This window comes from Lolium rigidum, chromosome 5, assembly GCF_022539505.1.
Source record: "Lolium rigidum isolate FL_2022 chromosome 5, APGP_CSIRO_Lrig_0.1, whole genome shotgun sequence".
Classification (NCBI taxonomy): Eukaryota; Viridiplantae; Streptophyta; class Magnoliopsida; order Poales; family Poaceae; genus Lolium; species Lolium rigidum.
This window is the reverse complement of record NC_061512.1, coordinates 18753439-18777116: the sequence shown is the minus strand read 5'-3', so window position 1 is coordinate 18777116 and position 23678 is coordinate 18753439. Positions and strand designations below refer to the sequence as shown.

Genomic DNA, 23678 nt, shown 5'->3' with positions numbered 1-23678 from the left:
ATGGCAAAGAACTCGAGCTCCATAAGTGTGTGCTTCCGGATAAATTTGTCGTAGGATGCATCGACGCTAAGCTTGCTCTTCGTGGAGGAACTTTGCCACTTCTCTGGTACATCATAGACATGAGTTTCATGTTGAGAATATCATTCGCCCTCTGGATGTTGAGAAGAAGGCGATGGCAAAAGACAAACACACTAGTAGAACCGAGAAATGTTCTGCTCCCATCATGGTGCTGAAAATGTCCACAAGTCCAAGGAAAAGAACAAAGTCTCCTAGACTACTAACTTCAAGAAGAAGGGGAAAACAGAGAAGAAGGATCCTCGAACCACAGATCAATCCCGAAAACAATGCCACCAAGAGGGAGCATGACACCACGTGACACCATTGCACGATCCGGAGAGACCCAAATCTAGGGTGCCCCCGAAGCTAACTAGGAAGGGATAAGAAAATTACAACCACGACGCCTTCAACAAGGTTATGAAAAACGAATAAGTGCCCATCGTCAACTTTTAGCCAACACCCAACAGTCTTGCCTTCCAAGACCCTGACGGGCTTGGTCACCTAGCCGACAACCGTAGTCTATCCCCCATCCATAGGGACAGAGCATGGCGTAGAACCCTTAAGGGCTCGTTCGGCACGAGCGTTTTTAGGTGTTTTGGCGAGTATTGTATATCAGGGATATTATGAACTGGTACGTGCAGTGAAACAACCAAGAGGCGGCGGAAAAGCCACAAAACCCATCTAGGGTTCCATCCTCCTCGCCGGTGATACCGCTGGTCCGCTCCGCCTCCGGTGGCCTTGGGGCCTTGGAGTGTGTGGCGGACCACGGTCTCTCGCCAGCGGGGAGTTTACGTGTTTAATTTAGTTTGCTTTTCGGTCTTGTTTTGGGATGGTGAGGCTGCGGCTACATCTTGAAGTCAGAATAAGGTCCTCCCTGCTCTATCCTCGCTCCGGTAGTGCATCTAGCGCTGACGGAGGGCGTGTGTAGTTGTGTGCCCATCGGATATCCTAGGATCCGATCGGTTTTCGTGTTTGGTGGTGTGGTTTCATGTTAGTCTCTTTCGATCTACGGTTGTCATCATTGTCGATGATTGCTGCTCTCGGTGCACCTGGGCCTTTGGGACCTTAGCACGACGACTTCTCGTCTGTCTACTACAACAAGCTCTACCGCGACAAACTTTTCCTAACTCCAGCGGTGGAGGGGCGAGGACAGTGGCGCGTCTTTGGCTCGTGCTAGTGTCTGTAGTCGTCGTCAGGTAGTCTGAATACCAATTTATAATTTTATTTACTTTTTAAACTATTTGTACTAATGTTGATGATTATTAATAGATTCGGTTCTCGAAAAAAAAAGTATATCAAGGATAGGCTGAAACGAGCCATGAACACAAAAAAGAAGCGGCTCTTCTTCCAGCAAGAAAACGGCTACGACACAATCCATTTCCTCGGCTCTGTCACCATTGACTCAATTTATTATTTAGGTAAATCATTGTATCAAGATGTCAATCCAAATGGAAGCAAGCCCTCCTTTGTTTGGTAGAAGAAGTTGCCAGCTGAGGATCTGGAATTAGCACCTCGAAATAGAGAGGCTAAATTGGAGTTTCTTAAGGCAGCTTTCAAGTGTAGTCAAAGTCAAGTAGTAGCCTATCCTTGTTTGCTCCCGCTTGGTCATTGAGTAGCGAGCTGAGGTGCGATGAGCGGTTGAGTCACGCACTACAAGATGGCACTACCTATATCAGTTAGAACATCTTCAGTTTCCAAGTTTTGAGTGCATTTTTCTTATAGTATATAAAATAGGATTCTGGATTGCTCTTCATTTCGTTCAATTTATCCCCTTGCTTTTCAACGTATATATATTAACCCGCCTTGTTTACCTATTTTTTCTACAATTCACATGACTCATTGAAACTAATATCAACTTTCTCCTTCCTACATTTTATCGCTACTGCAATTATTCTGTATAATGATTTTATCCTAAAATATATCATTCTCAAAAATTCCCTAAAGGCCCCCGGGCTTGACAAGTTCAGCAAAACCGTAGAGAAAGCGGGCTACACCTAGCTTAGCCTATCCAATATCCGATTCAAAAAGAGCTTGGATTGCTGCCTTTTCTGTCTCTGTATAAAGTCAGTCAGTTCCAGTGCTGGAATCTAGCTACTTCCAAAAGCACGAGCTAACAGCTGAAACGGGGATTTCGCCGTTGCAATCGCAGGTTTCCAAAACGCGAGGGGGTACTTGCGTTTTAAATCTTCTTTTTTTGCGTTTTAAATCTTCTTTAACCAGACAAGTTTTCAGGAGGATTACCGGGCTCATCCTTTTTAAGCCAGGCCTGCCGATCCGTACGTGGGGCGGCGATTTTTTTGTTATTTACTGGGCTGGCCAAGGAAAATATACTACAAAATCAACACAACACGTGTACTGAACGAGGCCTAAGAGCATCTCCAGCCACGTCCCTAAAACGTCTCCCAAACAGCGTCGGATCGAGCGTTTAGTAGACGTGTTTTGTTCGTGCTGGTTTGGGGGATGTCGCTCCCAGCCGCGTTTCCAAACACCGCCCTCAAACTTTTTATAGGGTTTTCGGAAACACAATCATTTATTAAATATAGCATACAAATAAATATGTTTGCCAAAATTGTTTTTAAATTAAAATACAACAAACAATGAAACAACTAAACGAATGTAATAAATGTGTAGATCAAGGCGTCGCGGCATTCTGATAATCCTTTGATCCTTCACACATGCTCAACGAGATTATTTTGAAGTTACTCGTGAACATTATTGTCACGGATCTCTGCGTGCATGGTGAGGAAATCAGCAAAATCTGCAGGCAACTCATGGTCAACCTCCGCAAGAGAGCCCTGACACTTAGGGACCAACATGTGTCCTAACATGATTTTTTGCGTTCATCCTCGATGATCATGTTATGCATGATTACACAAGCTTGCATCTCCTCCCACATTTCGTCGTGAGACCAGCTTAGAGCAGGGCACCAGATAATTGCAAATTAAGCTTGAATCACACCAAATGCCCGCTCGACATCTTTCTTGCAGCCTCCTGTCGCAAAGCAAAGTGGCAATTCTTCTGACCTGATGGAGCCGAGATTGTTTTGACAAAAATGACTCATTTTGGATATATACCATCGTCTAGATAATAGTCTTTGGTATATTGATGGTCATTGATCTCATTGTTGCATGTGGAGCATGACCGTCCACTATTTTGCTGAACACCGGAGACTGCTGCAACACGTTGATGTCATTGTGTGATCCCGCCATAACAAAGAAAGAATGTCAAATCCACATGTCATAATCTGCCATAGCTTCAAGAACCACACTGCAATATCCATGACGCCCTTTGTATATACCTTGTCAAACAAACGGGCAGTTCTTCCATGACCAGTGCATGCAATCGATGTTTCCAAGCATCCCAGAGAATCCTCTTGCAGCATTTTGTTCCATGATCCTTGCAGTTTCTTCTTCAGTTGGCCCTCTCAAGTAGTATTTGCCAAACTTTCCCACCACAGCTCGACAAAACCTGTAAATGCACTCAATGGTAGTAGAATCACTCATGCGAAGGTAGTCGTCATGTGTATCAGCAGGTGCTCTGTATGCAAGCATCCTCATGGCGATGAGAACCCGGCAACACCTACAGCGTCGTGCTTCAGCTTGAAGTAGGGGTCGAACTCTCGAACGCCGTGGAGGATATTCATGAACAAACCCTTGCTCATCCTATACCGGCGCCGAAAATTGCCGGCCTGTGTTGCGTCATCTACGAAGTAGTCGTTGTGCAGCATGGTATGGCCGTCTATCCTCTGCCAGGGATTTGACTTCTTTCTCCCGGGCCTTGATCCTCCGCGGTGCGGCCTATTCCGCTTCTCCTCCTCGGCGTCAAGCATGTACTGGAGGGACGCGATGATCAGCAAATGCTCCCGGATGTCATCGTCGAAGGCTTGCTCGTCCTCCGAGCACTCGGACAAGCATCTCGTCGTCGCTATCCATGTCTGAAGCAAAATTAATGGTTAAAATTCAGCTGCGGCTGACGAGACAATGAACCGCGGCCTATTGCGCCTACCTGACAAGGTGTCAAACACCTTATGTGCGCGGAGGTGGGGCGGATTTGATGCTGCGTTCTGGGACGCCCTTGCGAAGCGACGACGGCGAAAAGGCCGGCGAGAGAGCCAGCCGCAACGGCGGTGCCCGAATCAGAAGAGATCTGCCGTCGAAACAGCCAGCAAATCGAGCGGTGGCGGAGGGGTGGAAGGCGCGGGAGGGAAGGAGCGACGAGAAATAAAAGGTGCAAACCAACGGTTATGGAAATAGTGGCCGGCAGGTGGGAGCCCGTCACGCTTTTCTTTGTGTCCAGCGTGCCCGGAGTGTACCCTATGTAGCGGAGACGGCATCGGGGCGCCGAACACCGTATTGGGCCCCGCCGGACGGAAGTAGACTTTAGGGCGTACGGCTGGGCATGAATTTTTGTCCGGCGCGCTTCAAATCTTTTTGGGGGACGATTTGAGAACGCGGCTGGAGATGCTCTAAGGAAGATTAGCCGCACGAAAGAGCAAGCCCTACCAGCTCCGTCCGTTGTGCGGGCTTCACGCAGCTGCACCTTTCGCCGGAGGTGAAGGGGTGGAGTGGGAGGATTCTCCATTTGCGTGACGGCTTTGATACAACACTCATTCCCACTATCCTCAATGAGTGAGTACTGAAAGCATGTAAGCGCCTGCTGACACCCTGGTTGCAAATTTGCAATAAGATCTACATTCAGATAGCTTCGATACTGTTGTGATCTCGAGTGTTCTTCAGAGTTGCTTCGAAATTATTTCATATGTTGCTACGTTCACAAGGCACCAATGACTCATGCATGTCAGCATACAGTTCCTTGTCACCTGCTTCTCCTCTTCAACCAGCCAAGCATGAACAGGGGGAATATGAATAAACTGCCAAGTTCCAAATTATGACAATCAACTTCTGAATTTAGATTAGAATAGCTGAACACGACACATGATATGAGATCGTATCCATCAACAAGGCAATGAAAAATTGTTTTCTACTTATTAACAGGAGAATTAAAAGCAACAGGCAAATATTAGAACTATTGTTTCTGCAGAGGAAAGCATGCTCAGAAGATCGGAACAGCAAGAGTAATGGTTACTGCATAAGCTTCTAAAGAAACTCCACCCTGGTAGACGTATAAAAAATTGAGTTACATCCTCCATGATCAATACAGAAATGATCACGATAACCTGAGTCGCATTGGCATATACACTTTGAATGTGACAAAATTTCACCATGGAATTTACAATTGCTTAAGCCTGTGCAGTAAAAGGGTCGTAACAGTTGAACTCCAAAGGATCCTTCAGCAGCTCGATGGAAGTCCGGGTTGAAGGGGTCCTTGAGTTCACCAACCATGGAGGAAACTAGGGAGAGAGGGCAGAGGGAGTCATCGGCACGAGCAAGGCGAAGGCACCCCTGGCATCAATACGTGGAGGTTGAGGAACCCCACAGCCCCACAACTCGAGCTAGTGGCCGCATGGATCCCTCAGCAAACAGAGGGGCTTCCTTAGCGGCTGCCTCTTACATGGCAGCCGGTCTCCAAGGGCGCGACCCATTTCAGACTTAAATAGTGTCCGTTTATGTGGGGCATCTTCAGAAAACTTGGGACAGGGAGATGAAAACTCCTGGCATACCTTTCTACTCTACTTTAGCGCCTTCAAGAGCCTGAATGCACCAGTAGCAGCAGTGATAAAGCACCTTCTGGGTTGGTTATTTCTTTTAAGTGGCGAGATTTTTTGCGCTGGACCAAGTTTATGATTTGGAGATGGAGAAGATGAATTGGCCATTAACTTTTTACTCACACAGACACGGAGTTGTCCAGGTTTAAGCCCAGACCTAGGATCATAGGCTGGATACACCTTCACAGGAAACCGGGCTAGTAATACTGATCTCCAATAAGGGTAAAAACTTCTCTTTGTATATGTGGGATCCCATCCTCCGCCTCCTTTCTTTCTCACAGCCTGTCAAATATTTCATTAGAGGTACATCATAAAAGAACAGAAACATCTATACTTCCAGCCAACACCTCTCTCTTGAGATGTTTTATGTTGATCAATACAAAACAAAGGTGTTTCATTAGATATGAATGATGTTACCGCAGTTTAGTACTTAAGCAGCATGCCTAAGCAACATAAAAAGCTATCGAACCAGCACAATGCATGGCACAAACATCTGAGCTGAAACATGCTTTTGTTATTGCTTCTAAAGACTATGTTACACTGCATCTTCTATCAGAATCTTTCTCAAAGGCACCAAATACATTTCAGATGCAACAAACATTTAAGAACATTAAGGTGTAGGAAATAACAATAATGTGGAAGCCCCGTTGGTGAAGCCCCAATGTTGATGTTACTTGTAAGCTACACAGTTCAGCTGTGTTATTAAGCTAATTAAGCCTACTTTTTATTACATTTGCCCCTTTTTGGTAAAAAAACTGATGGGAAACACATTAGGATGGCAAAGATGAACCATAGTTGGAATGCCGTGCTTTCGGCTACTGTCTTTTCTCTCTTATGGGGACATTTTGGTTTTGGTCAACTCTGTTTTGTCATCTCTCTCTACTTATTTCATGTGCACTTTGGTCATTCCTTTGGGAGTGATTGAAATAATTGACAAAGCTAGAAGATGTCTGCAGAGGAAGGATAAGAACAAAGAGAGAGTAAATTCTTTGGCTGCTTGGAGTATGGTTTGTAAACCAAAGGACAAGGGTGGGCTGGGTATTATTAACTTGCAACTTCAAAACAAGGCCTTGCTCTTGAAACATTTGGATAAGTTCTATAATAATGCTGATGTGCCATGGGTAAAGTTGATCAAGGAATCATACTATTATGATACTGTTCCACATGTTGTGACGTTATCTGGGTCTTTTTGGTGGAGAGGGGTGATTGGCCTTGTGGATTTGTGGAGAGACATGACATTATGCAAGGTTGTTCAGGGTCCTCTACTTTATTTTGGGATGATAAGTGGCAAGATGACATTCTATCTGAAAAGTTACCAAGATTATACTCTTTTGCTAAGGATAGACTGATCTCCGTTAAGGAGTTTTTGAGTTAACTAGCTGCACATGATGCTTTCCATTTGCCCTTATCTGTGGAAGCTTTTGATGAGTATAATCAGCTCCAAGATATCTTGATCACTACACCTATCCAGGATGGTAATGATATTTGGTCCTGGCAGTTTAATAATGGAATAAACTCTTCTAGATCTTTCTACAAACAGCAGTTTGTATTGATGCATGACCATTTGCTGTCCAAAATGATCTGGAAGTCTAAATGTATGTCCAAGCACAAGTTTTTTGCATGGCTGATTCTTCATGACAGGATTAACACTAAGGATATGCTTATCCAGAGGCAGTGGAAGGTCACAGATAATAATGACTGTGTGCTATGTCATCATGTTCTTGAGGATTGGAAACATTTGTTCTTTACATGCCTGTTCCAGGATATGGACTTATCTTCAGATTTAATGGAGGACCTATTCCATAGAGGAGAGTCTGGCGTTTGCAAAGGGTCCTTGTTTTACTGAGGTGGTAATCCTAGCTTGGTGGAATATTTGGAAACAAAGAAATAATTAGATTTTTGAGCATAACCTTCTTTCAAGGGCTGGAAAGTGGGTTTTGTCTTAGATATCACCATGCTTAAGCATAGGGTGAAAAGTTCTCTTGATGAGAGCCTGTCATCATGGCTTAGCACACTCTTGTAATTTTTGGTTCTTGTTGTACATCGTCTGTACATAGTTTGTAATTTTTATATAAATAGTTGGAATGATGTGGGCATTGCAATAGGTGATATGCATTTGGAGGCAACTCAAACAAGTGCTAAAGTAGCTATTTATATCTGCTTCAAAGGAAGGCAAACCAACCATGGTAGATGTCGAGTGCGTCAGATATGAGGAAAATCCTAGATAAAAAAGAATTCCCATCCGTAAAGAGAAGTCTTGATCACTATTTTTTTGCTTGCCTCGTATGAGCAGCAGGATCCAAAGGGATGGAAGAACAGCTATTGAAAAGGCTCAGGATATAAAATAAGTCAAGAACCTGGAGGCCCCATTAGGTAAATCCAAACGTTCTGGCCTAACAATTCTTTTGCTGCTTTAGATAATGAGGTGTTGCATGGAAAAGCTAAAGCTGCAGGTATTAACCTGGGTTGTAGCAGTACTAAAATTGATGATAACATTAATACAATAAAAAATGTGGAACTGGACAGAATTTATAATTTCCAAAAAGATCACCGTGATGCCAACTATGGCATGCATGAGAGCGAGCATGTTGATTACATTAGTGATCAAGATGTTAATGAGAATGCTTGGATTGAGGTCTCTGATAAGAGAAGGAGTAGGAAAAAACTAAGATTTAAAAAATGGTAGTTGCTTTAATTTGGAATCCTAGGGGTCTGAATAGACCTAACAAGCTTATTCATGTGCATGATCTCATTAGATAGACATGCCCTGATATTATCTGTTTCTCAGAAACTAAAAAAGTGGAATTCACCCCAACACAGCTTAAACAATTAGACCCTTATGATAAATACAGTTGGAATTGGCTCTTTGCCAATGATACAGCTGGGGGTATTATTGTTGGAATTAGTGTTGACCTCTTTGATGTTATTAGATGGGACATTCATATATATTATGTCTCTGTCTTAATCAAAAATAAGAAGGATGGGATAATGTGGATAATTATTTCAGTCTATGGTTCTGCTTATGAGGACCATAAGCTAGATTTTATAAATGAGTTGCATAATGTTTATGCTAATTGGATGGGGTCAACATTAGTTGGAGGAGACTTCAATCTCATTAGAAAAAGTTGTGAGAAGAACACTGGGAATATTAATCAGCATTGGGCTGATTTGTTTAATGAATGGATAAATAAATTTGGACTCATGGAGATAAAAAATGTCACTAGACAGTTCACTTGGGGTAATAACCAAGAGAATATGATTATGAATTTGCTTGATAGTCTTTGTATCTACCTGCTGGGATAATATGTTTAGTAATGTGTCTGCTAAACCAAGGGTGGGGAGTGACCATACACCTCTGGTTGTTGACACTGGTGCCATTAGGCCACCAAAAACTAAATAATTTAGGTTTGAAAAATGGTGGCTTCAAGTAGAGGGGTTTGATCAGGTTGTGGCCAAGTTCTGGTCAGCTCCTTGTTCCCTTTAAAAATCTATTGATAGATGGCAGTTTAAAATTAGGAATACAAGAAAAGGTTTGAGAGGTTGGAATGCCAATCTTGAAGCTAGTCAAAATAGGAATAATAGGGAGTTGGTGGGAGAGTATGACTTACTGGACATTGCTGCTGAATCCACTCATTTGTCTCCTAATTCTAAGAAAAGAATAATAGACATTTCTTCTGATTTAACTAAAATTTGGAAGAATGAAGAGATTAAAGCTAGACAGAGATCGAGGAAAAGAATAATCCTTGAAGGTGATTGTAACACTGCTTTTTTTTCCATGTTGTAGCGAACCAGAGAAGGAGGAAGAAGCAAATCAGTGGGCTTGAAGGCTCTGATGGGATGGTGGAAGATAACAAAGGTATGCTTGACATTGTTGTTAACTACTATAAAAAATTGTTTGGTTATGAAAATAGACTAGACATTGATTTGGTAGATGACTTCTGGCATGAAGATGAGATGGTTACACCTGAGCATTATAATATGTTACACACAGATTTTACTGAACATGGCATGATGTCAGGGAAGCTATCTTTGGCTCTTATGCTGAAGGAGCCCCTGGCCCTGATTGTTTTCCTTTTTATTTTATCAACACTTCTGGGATTTGATCAAAGATGATTTAATGGCAATGGTTCATGACTAGAGTTGGATTTATTTCGGTTGAACTTTTCACTGTTGACTTTGATTTCAAAAGAGGTTGATGCGCCTATTGCTTTGACTAACTACAGTTTTAATTTTTTTTGAAATGTGCAACCAATAGGTTTTGTGTGGTTAGTGAGGCCTTTATTTCTCCTAACCAGACAACTTTTATTAAAGGTAGGTAACATACTAGAGAGTGTTGTGTGCGCACATGAAATTAGTGATCAGTCTGGCTTTATCTTCAAACTTGGTTATGAGAAAGCTTATGACAGAGTCAATAGAGATTTTTTGTTTGAAATGTTAAGGAAAAGGGGGCTTTAGCTCCAGATGGCTTAATATTTTGAAAACTATTCTAGAAAAAGGCTCTGTGGGGGTGAGATTAAATGATGAGAATAGTGAGTTTTTCTTGACAGAGATAGGGTGATCCTGCCTCCTCCATTCTTTCAAATTTCATGGTTGATGTTTTTACAAGAATGGCTTGATGCAAGGCTTAAATAATACTGGTGTTGTGTTGTTAGCATGCAGTATGCTGATGATACTTTGTTATTTTTGAAAAATGACCTAACCTCTGCAACCCACTTAAAGTAGATGATATATTGCTTTGAGAAAATGTGTGGGATGAGGATTAACTTCCACAAATGTGACCTAATTCCCATTAGGGTTGATGAACATGAGGCACAGGTGGTCTCTCGGACTTTAAGTTCCAGAAGAAGTTGAGAAAAAAAGACTTACAGCCCATAATTGATAAAAATTTAAAAAAGGCTGCTGGTTGGAGAGGAAAACTTCTTAGCCATGCTGCCAAGTTGGAGCTAGTTAGAAGTGCCCTTGCTAGTATCCCTTTATATTTGTTGTGTGTTATAAAATTCCCTAAATGGGCAATAGTCTTGATTAACTCACAGATGGCCCACTGTAGCCCATTGTCTGTGGGATAATTATGAGGGACACTATAAGTATCACTTAGCAAATTGGGGATTGGTGTCACGAAAAAAGGAGTTTGGAGGACTAGCATTCCAAGCTTAGCTGAAATGAACATGTGCCTCCTTGCTTCCTGAATTAAAAGATACCAGCTAGATGATATCAAACTTTGGAAACAAGTGATAGATTATAAGTATAATGTCAATAATCCAAACATTTTCTCCTCCACCTTAGTGGGTGTCTCACCATTTTGGAAAGGAGTTGTTTGGGAAGCTAAAGCTGCTAAGCTTGGGTATCAATGGAAAGTGGGGAATGGTAAGAAGATCAAATCTGGGAGGACCGCTGGTTTGGATCTTCCAGTCTTGCAATTCAATACTAGGAAATTATTTCAGAATGGCACTATTGCTGAGTTGTGGGATGGGGCACAGCTTAAAGTGACCTTTAGAAGATGCTTTGATCACAAACAAATGTTGTTATGGTATGAGGTATTGCAGATTGCACAGACCCTCCAGATTAATCTGACATGGAAGCTTGAGTCAAATGGCTTATATAGTGTGAAATCCCTATATGCAGTGGTCAAATTTAGGGGGATTTTACTTGTTTATATACAAAATGTGTGGAAAATTAAAGTACCACCAAAAATTCACTTCTTATGGCTGTTGTCTCATAATAGGATTCTCACTAGAGATAATCAAGTTAAGAGACCAAACGTGGATGATCTGACTTGTGTCTTTTGCAATGAACCTAAAACAAGTACACAACTGTTTTTTGAGTGTGGTTGCTAGAGCTATTTGGCAAGAGATTTTGCATGTGACTAGGTTAGGATCCTCCCAGGTTTCAATAGAATCCTTGGCTGCTTTCTGGGAGCAGAATAAAACTCATAAAATGCTTAATATGATCAATGCTGCAGTATTATGGGTTATCTGGCTCACTACTAATGAGCTATGCTTTAATCGTACCCCATGGATGGGTTTACAGGTCATCTGGCAGAAGACAACCTACTTCCTTGCTCAATGGATTGCAAAAAAGAAAATATGAGTATGAAGGTGATTTCCTTGGAGGCCTTAGCTCAAGCTCCACCACTACTGTTGTGGCCGGATCCTGGCTGATTCCAGTGAAGAAGATGATGACATCTGCTGAAGTGGAGTCGATGAACCAAAGCTGCTTTGAGGGCGAGGGTGTCAAGATTACAGCTTCTGGCGGACAATGCCTTCATGCTTGTGTGTGATGGAGAGCACTTCAAGGTTGTTGACAGAGTTTAGCTTTCCCTTCTCCGCAAAAAAAGAAGTTATGTTGGTAGTCGCTTGATGATCAGGAAAAACGCATTCGATGTCTGTTGAAGGGGGTGGCCCTGACGTTGATCTACGGGTGTGCTAGCGCAGTTCCAATGTTGTACGAACCAAAGATAATGGTGGCCAATGTGCGAGGCCTTAATGATCGCGAACGGCGTACGGATGTTAGGAGTGTAGTGGGTACTTCGAGTGTGTCCATTGTATGCCTTTAGGAGACTAAGCTTTCAGTTGTAACTCATGCCATTGTTATGGAGAAGCTAGGCGCGGATTTTGATGCTTACTTCTGCTGCTTGCCAACGACTGACACGCGAGGTGTGGTGATTGTGGCATGGGTGAGCAGATTGGTGCAGCTAGATAGCGCGCATTTCAGTGCTAACAGTGTCACGGCGAGGGTGTCTCCCTAGGGGGGAACCGTGGTGGTTGACGTGTGTCTATGGTCCACAGGCTGAGGTTGACAAGGTCGCCTTCCTCGCTGAACTTCTCGACATCTGCGGGATTCACCAGGGACCATGAGCTCTATGCGAGGATTTCAATATGATCTACCGTGATGAAGATAAGAACCACGGGAATCTAAACCGCAGGATGATGGGCAGATTCCGTCGCTTCCTGCTGCGAGCTCAAAGAGATCTACCTGCACGGGCGACGCTACACTTGGTCCAACGAGAGGGAAACTCCTACCCTCGTTCGGCTTGATCGGGTGTTTGTCATGGTTGCCTGGGAGGAGCTCCACAATAGATGCACGTTGCACTGCTTGGCGACGGTGGTGGCGGACCATTGCCCTCTCCTCCTAGACCGTACCACACGGTCGGCGGAGCAAAAACGGCTCTAGTTTAAACGGTTTTGGCTGAAGTTGGATGGGTTTAGTGAGGTGGTTCAGAACGCCTGGGATGTTGTTGAGGGAGACCCGGACCCCTTCCGGAGGCTCACCGCAAAATTGAAACGCACGGTGCGCAGCCTTTTGAGCTGGAGCGCCAAGAAGGTCGGTTGTGTCAAACTGTAGCTGATGATACTGCGGGAGGTGGTGCTGAGGCTGGACATCGCCATGGAATCACGGCAATTGTCTCCGGACGAGTGTCGACTCCGGGCCCACCTTAAGCATGCCTACTTCAGCCTGGCCTCCCTCGAGCGCACGATGGCCCGCCAACGAACTAAGATTGCATGGCTGAGGGAGGGGGACGCCAACACAGCCTTCTTCCATCAGCACGCGGCATACATGCGCCAAAAGAACGTGATTCATAGCCTGCAAGTGGATGCGCGGTTGTCTCTAACCATGTGGCCATGGCTGAAGCGACCTTTACGCACTTGACCTTTACGCACTTTGAGGGCCTGCTCGGCACCTCGGCGAGACCGGCTACACTCGCTGGACTTGGATTTTCTAGGCACCCACTCGAGAGGACCTTTCCCAGCTTGAGGCAGCATTCACCGAGGAGGTCCGGGAGGCTGTCAGCTGCGTCATTCCAACCGCTGGTGGGCCGGCTAGCTAACAAACTCCCCAGCATCCATGGTGGTACTAGCAGCGATCCCGCTGCACCAGCTGATGATACTAAGCCTTAATAGGAAGACGCTGAAGCAGGTCAACAAGATCTTGCGAGGGTTCCTCTGGGCCGGTAGGGCAGACGCCAACGGTGGCCATTGCCACGTCAACTGGTCCAGGGTGTGCCGGCCACTGCGGCTTGGAGGCCTGGGGATCCCTAATCTTGCGCGATCAGTCTCAGGGAGCATTGGATTTGGAGGACGCGTACAGCCTGCGACCTTAGCGAGGGCTCGATATGCAGTTCTCGAAGGTGAAACTAGATGTCTTTGCGGCCTCCACTTCGATGGTGGTCGGCAATGGGGAATCCGCCCTCTTCTAGGAGGACAGATGGCTGGATGGCAAGTCCTTCAAGGAGGTGGTGCACGAGGCCTACGCGTTGGTGCCTAAACGCCGCGAAGCGCTGATAGGACGTGCTTGGATCCACTGACATAGTTAGCGCGCCGGCGCCCTTGCACCCTGGCGGTACGTGCAGTTATGGGGCAGGCTCAGGGCATGCAACTGTCGACGGACCAGGATAGGCTGATTTGGCGTTGGATAACGGATGCCCAGTACACGTCTCGATCCTGGTATGACACCCTCTTCCAGGAGCAGTCATCTCAGGATCTTGGAGGCTGAATTGGAAATCACGGGCGCCACCAAGAGTGAAGTTCTTTATCTAGCTGGCCTGCCTCGATAGGTGTTGGACGGGCGAAAGGCTAGCGCGGCGTGGTTTACCGCACGCGCCTAGATGCCCGCTCCGTGGAGACCATGACGCACCTACTCATTGGGTGCTCTTTCTCCGAGGACGGTCTAGTACGAGATCTTCTAGTGGATTCCATCCACCTCAGGTCCTCCCACGGTTGAGGGTGACTTCGCTGAGTGGTGGTCGCTGGTGGTGCGGACCGCCCCTCGCCGGCTGCGCAAGGGCACTTCATCGATAATCATGCTTACTGCATGGTGGATTTGGAAACACCGGAATGTTGCGGTCTTCGACAACGCGCAACCTTTGGTGGCATCCCTGTTCAACGACATCAGGGCCGAGGCACGGCAATGGGCGGACGCGGGAGCCCGGGTGTCCGCCAGCTACTCCCCTAGAATAGGGCTTTCTTCTTCTTGGGTCGAGTTGTAAGGCGGGGTGTATGTCCTTCCGGGGACTTGTACATATAACCTTCTTATCTATCAATGCATCGAAACGCAAGGCTTTTGCGTTTTCGCGAAAAATACATGTGTGTGTAAACACACATTAGGTATTGTGTACTTGTGTAGCTCATTTAATGAGCAGTAAAAGCAGCTTGAACCTATCCAGGTTCAGTAGCCAAAGTCCATTAGAATATGAATACATGTTGGCTGAATACAGTTCTACAAAGCTGCTCAGCTTTGCAGCACCAAAACCATCACTTTGTGCTCTAGTTAGTGACCCATTTGTGCTGCCATAAGGTGTAGGCAAAGCTGCTTGGTGCTGCTGCACCAAAATCAGTATTAAGGTATAATGGGCTACCTCTGTTTGTGTAATGTGCTACCGTGCCATGAGGGAGAGGCTGTCATTTCCAACAGTTGTGATCTGGACTCGATATTAGGGCAAGATGAGCACGGTCAAAAGTCAAGAAAATGCGCCTAAAAACAAAGATTTTATTATGTATCTGAAATCATTCAATTTGTAAAAAAATTACTTCTTTACAAAAAAATTGAAATGTTGATGTAAAATAATTAGAACAAGGAAAGGGCAAATATTCTTATAGATTGCGTTACCCAACACCATCAGTCTATCCAAAACTAGATCAACCCCAAATTTGATTATCTTTACCTTTTCCTCTGCAGCATCCAGATTGGCCGTTCCCGTAACTGCCATGTTTGCATCTGTAAGCCCTATTATCCATTTTTGAAAAGGGGGATTAGATTAGGGATCAGTTTATCTAATATAAAATGAATCGCTTGAGCCTGACACACCTTTGCATGACTCTCCGCTTGACTTTCTGCAGTCATAAGGCCGGCTTCAAGAAATGGAGGACATAAAATAATCAGAAAATAACCATTTATTCACATAGGAAATTATATTGTGTGAAGCAATACAAAGAGTCATACAGGTTCAGAGTGTCCAAGAAATCTCCGGTATGGCAAAGTCCGTACTCTTTGAGGATTGATGAAACATGTCGAAAGAGCCTCCACATGGGACACCTACATGACATACAAGCCTGTTGTATGAGGCAATATATCGCTACAATGTAGCGATTACATAACCAATTGTAACCAGCAAGATGATGGAAAAAAATTGTTTGAAGGAGAAAACTGCAATTATGGAATATGAGTTGTTAGGCAATAGAGTGCAAACAAAGTTATCACACTCAATTCACTACTTGGTTCATGTTCTCTATTCATGCACCATGCAATAGCATTAACAAACCACTTGATGTTGATATTGGCAATTTTACTGCTAAAAGGATACAAGGCAGTGGCAAAACCAGAAAATAGGCATAAGTGAAGCCAAGAACAAACAAAATTTGCAGTTCACATTGTACGCATGTCAGATAATATTAATATGTAGACCAGGTGTTTCTGTCGCCAATGTTTTTACTATTTATGCATGCATTAAGTATTCACTGTAAGATTCGCATTTCCATGACAAAAATGCACATGGTACTGGAAAAGGAACTAACATTCTCCTTCTAGTTGTTGTGTGTGACTTCAATGCATAAATCATCAATAATTGTATCGATCATGAACTCGAATAGCAATCTCCTTTGCAATGGAACAATATCAAGCAATGTCTTAGAAGATGAAGCACAAAAGGTGTTCTTACAGTTTTGTTTGTCTGTTCGATGATGAAGATAAAAGTAAATAAGTAGCCAAACAGGGGATCTGATGCAGATGCGTGTATGGGTGAATAACAAAAAATAAGCTGGTTGTTACTAATATTTTTGACGATAAATAGATATCTCTATGCACACCACTTTTGTGGAAGCATAATCTTGTGATGTTTTTAATGTGAAGTTGAAACTCCACCAAACAGAACGAAAGAAGACTCAGCATGATGTGAAACAACCGATGATCTGGAGGAAGTGCTAGATTTTACTAAGTTCATTTCTGTATAGATTTGTTGAACAGAATGAACACTCATTACAAAGTTGTTAAATACTGCCTTTGTCCATGCTTAGTGGTTCAGCAAGCAGCTTAGGCCCACCGGTTCCTATTAGGCCACTTAATTAGGTCCGCATTAAATGTGTAGATATGTTGGTTGGCTATTAAGAGGAGACAAATCCACAACACATAAAAATCAGGAGCATGCTGGCAATGCATGTGCAGAATACAGGTCCAGGAGCAACTCTTGCATTAGGGCATGGGCGATGCATTTCGACGCCCAAATTGTCCGCGCGCGTCCGTTTACGTCGGCCCGCGGATGCGAAAATGTCCGTTTTTGTCCGCGCGTCCGTTTGCGCCTGGGGTGCCTCCAGTGGCCCGACACATTTTCTTTCTACTTGTTTTTTTTTCCTCTTCTCCATTTATAAACATAGTTCCAAACATTACACAAACTAATACATATTGGGAACATGGTTTTACAGAAACTAATGCATAATTGGGAACATGGTTTGCACAAACTAATACATAGTTTGAAACATGGTTTACACAAATTAGAACATTGCAAAATGAGGAAACCTAAGTATTGTTGGTTTCCGTATGTTCGCTGCCAAGAAATAACACTCTCGCGCACACTCAATCACGCAAACTGAAAAATCCAGCTGGTAATTATAGCCCTGTTGGTCCTCCAAGGGGGAACATAAAGAAACCGCCACTACTGGCTTCAATTGGCTCGTGGCCATATTCGCTGCGAAGAAAGAACACTCTAACAGTTTTAACTGTCGGTGTCCGAGCCAGACTCGCCGGTGTGGTAGTGCCTGCGGCAGGATATATCGTCGAACACCTTGACGATCATCTCGCCGTCCCCCTCGTAGAGGAAGGTGAGCTGGCAGCCGGGCTCGAGCGCGAGGTCGCGGGCGAACTTGTCCCACCCCATGTGTAGGTACATTTTTCCCTGCCCGTCGAACAAGACCTTGACAGGCCACCGGCAGAAGTTGCAGCTGGCCTCCTGTAGCTGCAACTGGGCAGCTCCTCCGAAGACGAGGAGTGAGTAGGCGACGACGACCGTGGGGCTGTAGCTGCTCCACCTCGGCGGCCCCGGCCCCGGGGGCGCCCAGGCCTGCGGCCTCAACCACCTCGCTGGCCGGCCACCTGGACCCGCCATGGACTTCCTCGCGGGGCTGGCTGCGTTGCGGGAAGAGCTAGGCGGCGCTACGGTGGAGCTCGTGGCAGCTAGGGTTTGTGTGGAGGAGTGGATGAGGAAGAAGAGCGTGCGCCCTCTTTATATAGGCCGGAGGCAGGCAACGGGCGCGGGACGCGTGGCAACGCCATTAGTGCGTTAGAGGATTTCAAAACCTTTGACATTTATTTTTTTCTCTATTAGAGTCCACATAAGCAGCTACCATTGTACATGCCCTAACATTGTTATTTTCAGTTGAGGTGAGAATTGCTAACATTCTTCTTGCTAAGAATAGGGCATATATCTTTTTAAACAACATCACTAACAATAGTAAAAAAATAAGTAAAAGGCATCTGAGGCACCCCAGACGCAATGTACCAAAACGCTTACCTCAGAATACGCTTGAATGTGTGCAGAAAGATCTTCACCGGCATGGGAAATTACATCAACAAGCAGCCATGCGCAATCAATAAGTTTCTTCCTTTCCTCCAGACCATCCTGTGCCATTCCATCTAAACCTTTCTCCCATTTCAAGGCAAATGAAAGCCTCACTATGCATTTATTGATAATGTCAAACCCATTTTCCTTACTACTGCCATTTATCTTGGAAGAACTGCCCCCACGGATCTTGTCTTGAGCAGCCAGTAGTAGAACTGCAGACTGGATAATTTTTCCATTCTCAATGTAATTCCAGACCTCTTGAAGTAGATTATTTGTTTTTTCTGCAAGCAGTCTAGTTGTATCCAAGAAGATCTTCTGTAAAACAACAAGGAACAAAAATCTAAGTCCATTTAGCATTCATATGCAAGAAATATTGAATAATCATTCCATATATCCCTGTGTTTCCTCCTATCAAAGTAAATATGGATTAAGGACAATCTCCAAGGCAAATAAAATAAAATTAGTCACTAGCAACAGTTTTTGTATATTTTATTGATGACTTTTTATCCTTTACTATAAGAACATGCACCAACACATAAGACAAAAAATAATTAACAAATGGAAACTTTACTTTCTCTTGCAAGTTGAGATGAAAGGATGCCCAATACTTAGTACCACTAATTTCATAATAACAGTTATCAGGGTCTATGGCATGACCACCGTTACTCTTTATGTCATGCTGCAGAAGTAGTAATTCGCATAGGAAGGAAGAGAAACAGACCATTTCAGGTAGACACAACAAATGAATAAGCTTGTAGATATAATCTAGATGATTCTGGCTGTGAGAAAGATTGTCCTCCAGATACTTATGCAGGCAAGTATTCTCAACTGCGACATGGAGCGGGAGTAGATTCTCAATGATTTCATTGCCAATTGTGCGCACATTGGGTGATGCACCATGGCGTAAAAGCAGCTTGATCATGTCAACAGAGAACCTATCAGCAGCTTCGTGGAGCGCAAAGTATCCATAATGGTTTATGCAGTTGGGATTAGCATGCATCCCATAGAGCTCAGGTGCCATGCCCTTCAATACAACTTTTGCACATCGGAGGGCATTGAAACTGACAATGCAGGTTAAGGTTTGTGCAGTGATGGTAAGATCCCATGACATGCCATGTCCACATTTCTTGAAAAATCGGAGGAAGCACCGGACATTATCCTTTACAAGGATGGGCTCGAATTTGGGATATTTGTCGAAGAAGGTATCGCACACCATCTAGATGGATCCGTCACAATTGAAAAACGTGAAAGTCGTCAGTTACTTAACTAAAAGCACAACAAAACAAACTGTCTTGTGGTCTATGGAGGTGCATGTATGACAACAACAATGAAAACAACAAAACCTTGTAACCCAAGCAAGTCGGTCTAGGTAAAGATAGAACCAAGCATGAGGAACCAACAAGGAAGCAAGACAAAGTAAGGGGATCCAAATCTAGCATGGTTCAGGCATGTAAATCCACATGTTCCCTATCCAAGGTTCATATATGACAACAATACACATGCTGTTTCCGTAGATTTAACCACCCTATAATATTACAGGGTTAAACGAACAATAACTAATATAATGGAATGACGCATCAATCAAATCAGGTAAATGATAATAACACAAACCTGTGGAGCAGGGTCTGGGATGATTATGTCGTTTTTTATGGACTTGGCAATCTTAACATCATTTTCATGAACAATCTGAAAGAGAGAATGTCAAGAGTCAGCACTGGGAAATAAAAAATAAGGGAAAGGAATATCACACAGATGGATAGTTATCATACCTCCTCAACCTTTTTGAAATCAAAACCCTCAGTAACTTCAATACGAGGGACAGGGTATTGTGGGTACTCACTTCTTACTGTAATCGATTCATCCTTACCATTATCACCATAATTGTGCAGGGCAAGTAACTCTTTTTTCCGGGGTGCTTCAAATTTCAGTTCCACCATTTTGTTTCCTGAAACATGGAAGTTAAATCTCGAATTACGCACCAAACAAGATTACTACAAGGCATGAAATGGTCAAACATGATCCAGAAGATCCTGAGGTAAAAATTAGTCCTATCCAAAATGGATCGTGGATCACTGAAACATAAACATACGCTGCAAATATAAAACGATGTATTTACTCTGTAAAACCAGAAACGTAACAATGCTGAATGCGAAATGAAGGGCCACACAAGTTTCTCAAATACAAGTTGAACCAGGTGATAGAAACTCTGGTGCATTTGGTCCTGGTCACTGCTGCTTTTCCCTTGTTTCCTTTACAAAGACATGTTTGTGCGTGATGTAAGTTGTTGAACCTGCTCTGCCAAGGTTTCATTGAGCTGATTAATGGAACCGGGGATGAGATATCCCTGTTGCTCTAAGGAAAAAAAAACTCTGGTGCATAGACATTATGGAAATTCAGAAACGAAAAAGTAAATTTGATGTTACAGTTCAACAAGAAGTATAAACAATATTCACTGGTTAATGAGTAATGACTCCAAGATGAATAATTAAATTGCCCTGGCTGATGCCACCTGAAGCACAATGGGATATCTTCACATGCAAGGAACGATTACCAACTGAACAAACAACAGTGGTCGCATTTTGAGCATCGTATTTACTTTCATATAAAAAAAACGCTTCATGATATACACACAGATGGCTAGGAAGCAACTGAGACTAAATACTGCGCCGACAAAACAAGGTGCAAGAAAATTAAGCTTTCAGTCCAAGGTTCAGATTTGACACTTTGACACTATGAGGAACATCACGGAATCTGAGGGCTGTAACCAACAGATGCCGATCCCAACTTGTAAGGTTACAATTGCCAGAGTAGTTTCTTGTTCTTGCCTTCTTTTTTAATCTCAAAACCGCGGCTTCTATTTGTAAGGAACTTGTGACTCAACAGTCAAGTATCAGTAGAACTTTTTTTTCGGGGAAGTATCAATAAAACTTTTTTTTAGAGACATTAGAGAACCGTCACAGTGAGGTTTACATATCGGAAACTGGATCAATGAAGAACAATGCGACAGTAATAATGATCTATGTAGGGAGCGAGAAGCGGGCGACTAACAATTTCATCGGTACTCTAGGGCAAGATTGGGCAGACTTGATCACACACAGAAACCATGCATAACAGATGAGATGTGAAACGAGAAGGAAGAGCGATGCGCGTGTGGCGGGATAGTACCTCGTTCACGGGTCGCCGCGGATCAGGAGGAAGGTGACGGCGCGTCGGCCACTCGCCTCGCGCCGACGCACTCTGTGGCGGCTGGGAAAGGGAGGGCTGGGTTTCTTTCTGTCTTTTCTTTCCTCCTTTTTCCTTTTTCCTTTTCCCTATTTTTCTCATTTATTTTTTTTCTATTTTATGTTTCTCTGTTTTTATTAATTATTTCTTTTTTACTTCTTTGTTTTATTTATTTTTTATGTTTCTTCTATATTTAATATTGTTAACATAGTTAAAACAATGTTCACGGGGATTAAAAAAATTGTTCATGGATTCTAAAATTAGGTTAGTTAGTTGAAAAAATTCGAAGGGCGGGCCTGATGCAGTGGTAGAGCCTCACCGCCTGTGACCGAGAGGTCCCAGGTTCGAGTCGCGGTCTCCTCACATTGCACTTTGTGAGGGTAAGGCTTGCCACTAACACCTTCCCCAGCCCCCGCACAGTGCGGAAGCTCTCAGCACTGAGTTGAAAAAAATCATGAGTCTGAATTAAATTGGTCATGTAATCAAAATAGGGTTAAAATTTTAAAAATTGATAAGGCTTAATTAAGTTTTTCATGGATTAAAAAATTCACATATTAAAATATCGTCTCAAGTTTGAATGTTGTTCAAAGGTTCAAACATTTCTCGATACACCAAAAAAATTCATTTCTCACAAAAATATAGGACTATAGTATATAAAACAGAATAAAAAAATAAAAAAAATATATAAAAGAAAAGCACGCAGCAAGAAACCAGCAGAAAAAAATGCAGCTGCCCAGTAGAACGTACTTTTTTTAGAACTCCATCCACTTTATTGATTATTGTTCACAATGTTTACAGGAAAAGTGCAAGGGTCTTTTACCCTTATCCATTATTTTGGTAACAATGACACCGTGCTAGAGTATTTGACCTAATACGTTTACAAGGATTATCTCAGGTATTAGGCAAAGAGGCATAAATGGTGTATCAAACGAACAAGAAGGCTAAAGGAGACCCCCCACTTCAACAACAATCGAAAAGGGGTCTACAGCAGAGATCTGGTCTGCCGCCTGGCCAGCCGGCCTCCTGACCGGCGAGTCCGGCGTGCGGTCCGGTCGACCGGGCGCCAACCGGCCCCCAAACCAGCGCCTAAGTGGTCCGGCCTTCGGCCCGGTCTGCCGGCCTCCTGACCGACGGGTCCGGCGTGTGGTCCGGTCGACCGGGCGCCAACCAGAGGAGCCTCCTGGACATCGCAAAAGTGTCTCCGGTCTGGGTCCGGTCTACCATCCGGTCAGAACCGGCAGGTCCGGTCACTGGTCCGGTCTGACCGGCCTCTACACCGAACAATCCGGTCAGGGGTCCGGTTGACTGGGTTTGTCAAGAGAAACGATGAGGTGGCAAGTGACCAACGGCCATATTTCGAAGAACACTATAAATAGGCCTTCTCCTACCTCTGAACAGTTAGGCACTACACTACAAGTTGTTCTTGAGCTCTCTCTCTTACTCCATTGCTAGAAACACCAAAAGCCTCCGATCTCCCTCCTCCTCCACCCAAACTCAAATCCCTCCGGGGAATCACTAGAGGAGGACCCGATCTACTGTTCTACCGAGCCAAATCTCATTCCCCCTTGTATTCATCGAGAAGCTTGCTTCCTAGGGTTCCTTGGAAACCCTAGGTGGGCAAGAGGAGTCCGGAAGCATCCGGGCTGTGGATTTGCTCCGGGCAAGATTGTGAAGGTTTGGAGGCTACCTCAAAGTCTACCACAAGTGAGTGAGCTATTCCTTCGTGGGATAGGCTCCAGAGAATAGGGTGAGCCTTCTTGGCGTGGGGAATCCTTCATGGGACCTCCACCCCTCCAAACGTGACGTACCTTCTTGCAAAGGAAGGGAACACGGGAATACATCCTCGCCTCCGCGTGCTATCGGTTACCTCTAACCGAATTCCTTACTTGTGATTTAATTGCCTGTGAGAGCCTTCGTGCTCGAGTTAGTTGTATCCTCATATAGGTTGCTTCACCTAGTTTGCATTAGGCTCACCTTTATATTCCGCAAAGCCTAATATTGCAAAGAAAGAATTAAAATCTGTAGAAACCTATTCACCCCCCTCTAGGTTTACCATCTCTATACTTTCAATTGGTATCAGAGCCTGGACTCTTATTAAGGGCTTCACCGCCTTAAGAGTGAGATGGATAAACTATTCGAGGGTCTAGATGAAGACTCTAACCTTTCGGTTAAAGAGATGAAATCTAG

General features: G+C 44.0%; 1 protein-coding gene across 1 annotated transcript; it reads right to left on the bottom strand.

The window, feature by feature from the left end:
• Positions 1-5119: 5119 nt before the first annotated feature.
• LOC124655133 lies at positions 5120-21121 on the bottom strand. Its single transcript, XM_047194089.1, has 8 exons — positions 20039-21121; positions 19881-19955; positions 18991-19485; positions 18219-18584; positions 15659-15768; positions 15524-15567; positions 15381-15442; positions 5120-6004 (listed from the first exon to the last, which is right to left on the bottom strand). Exons 1-8 carry the CDS (start codon positions 20204-20206, stop codon positions 5687-5689), a joined length of 1638 nt encoding a protein of 545 aa, XP_047050045.1. The 5' UTR covers positions 20207-21121; the 3' UTR covers positions 5120-5686.
• Between the last annotated feature and the right edge of the window lie 2557 nt (positions 21122-23678).

Coding starts and splice junctions, on each gene's coding strand:
- LOC124655133 (XM_047194089.1), bottom strand. CDS start 20,206: ATGGTGGAACTGAAATTTGAAGCACCCCGGAAAAAAGAGTTACTTGCC. Junction 19,486..19,880: donor TCCCAGACCCTGCTCCACAG/GTTTGTGTTATT, acceptor GGATCCATCTAG/ATGGTGTGCGATACCTTCTT. Junction 15,568..15,658: donor TTCTTGGACACTCTGAACCT/GTATGACTCTTT, acceptor CATTTCTTGAAG/CCGGCCTTATGACTGCAGAA.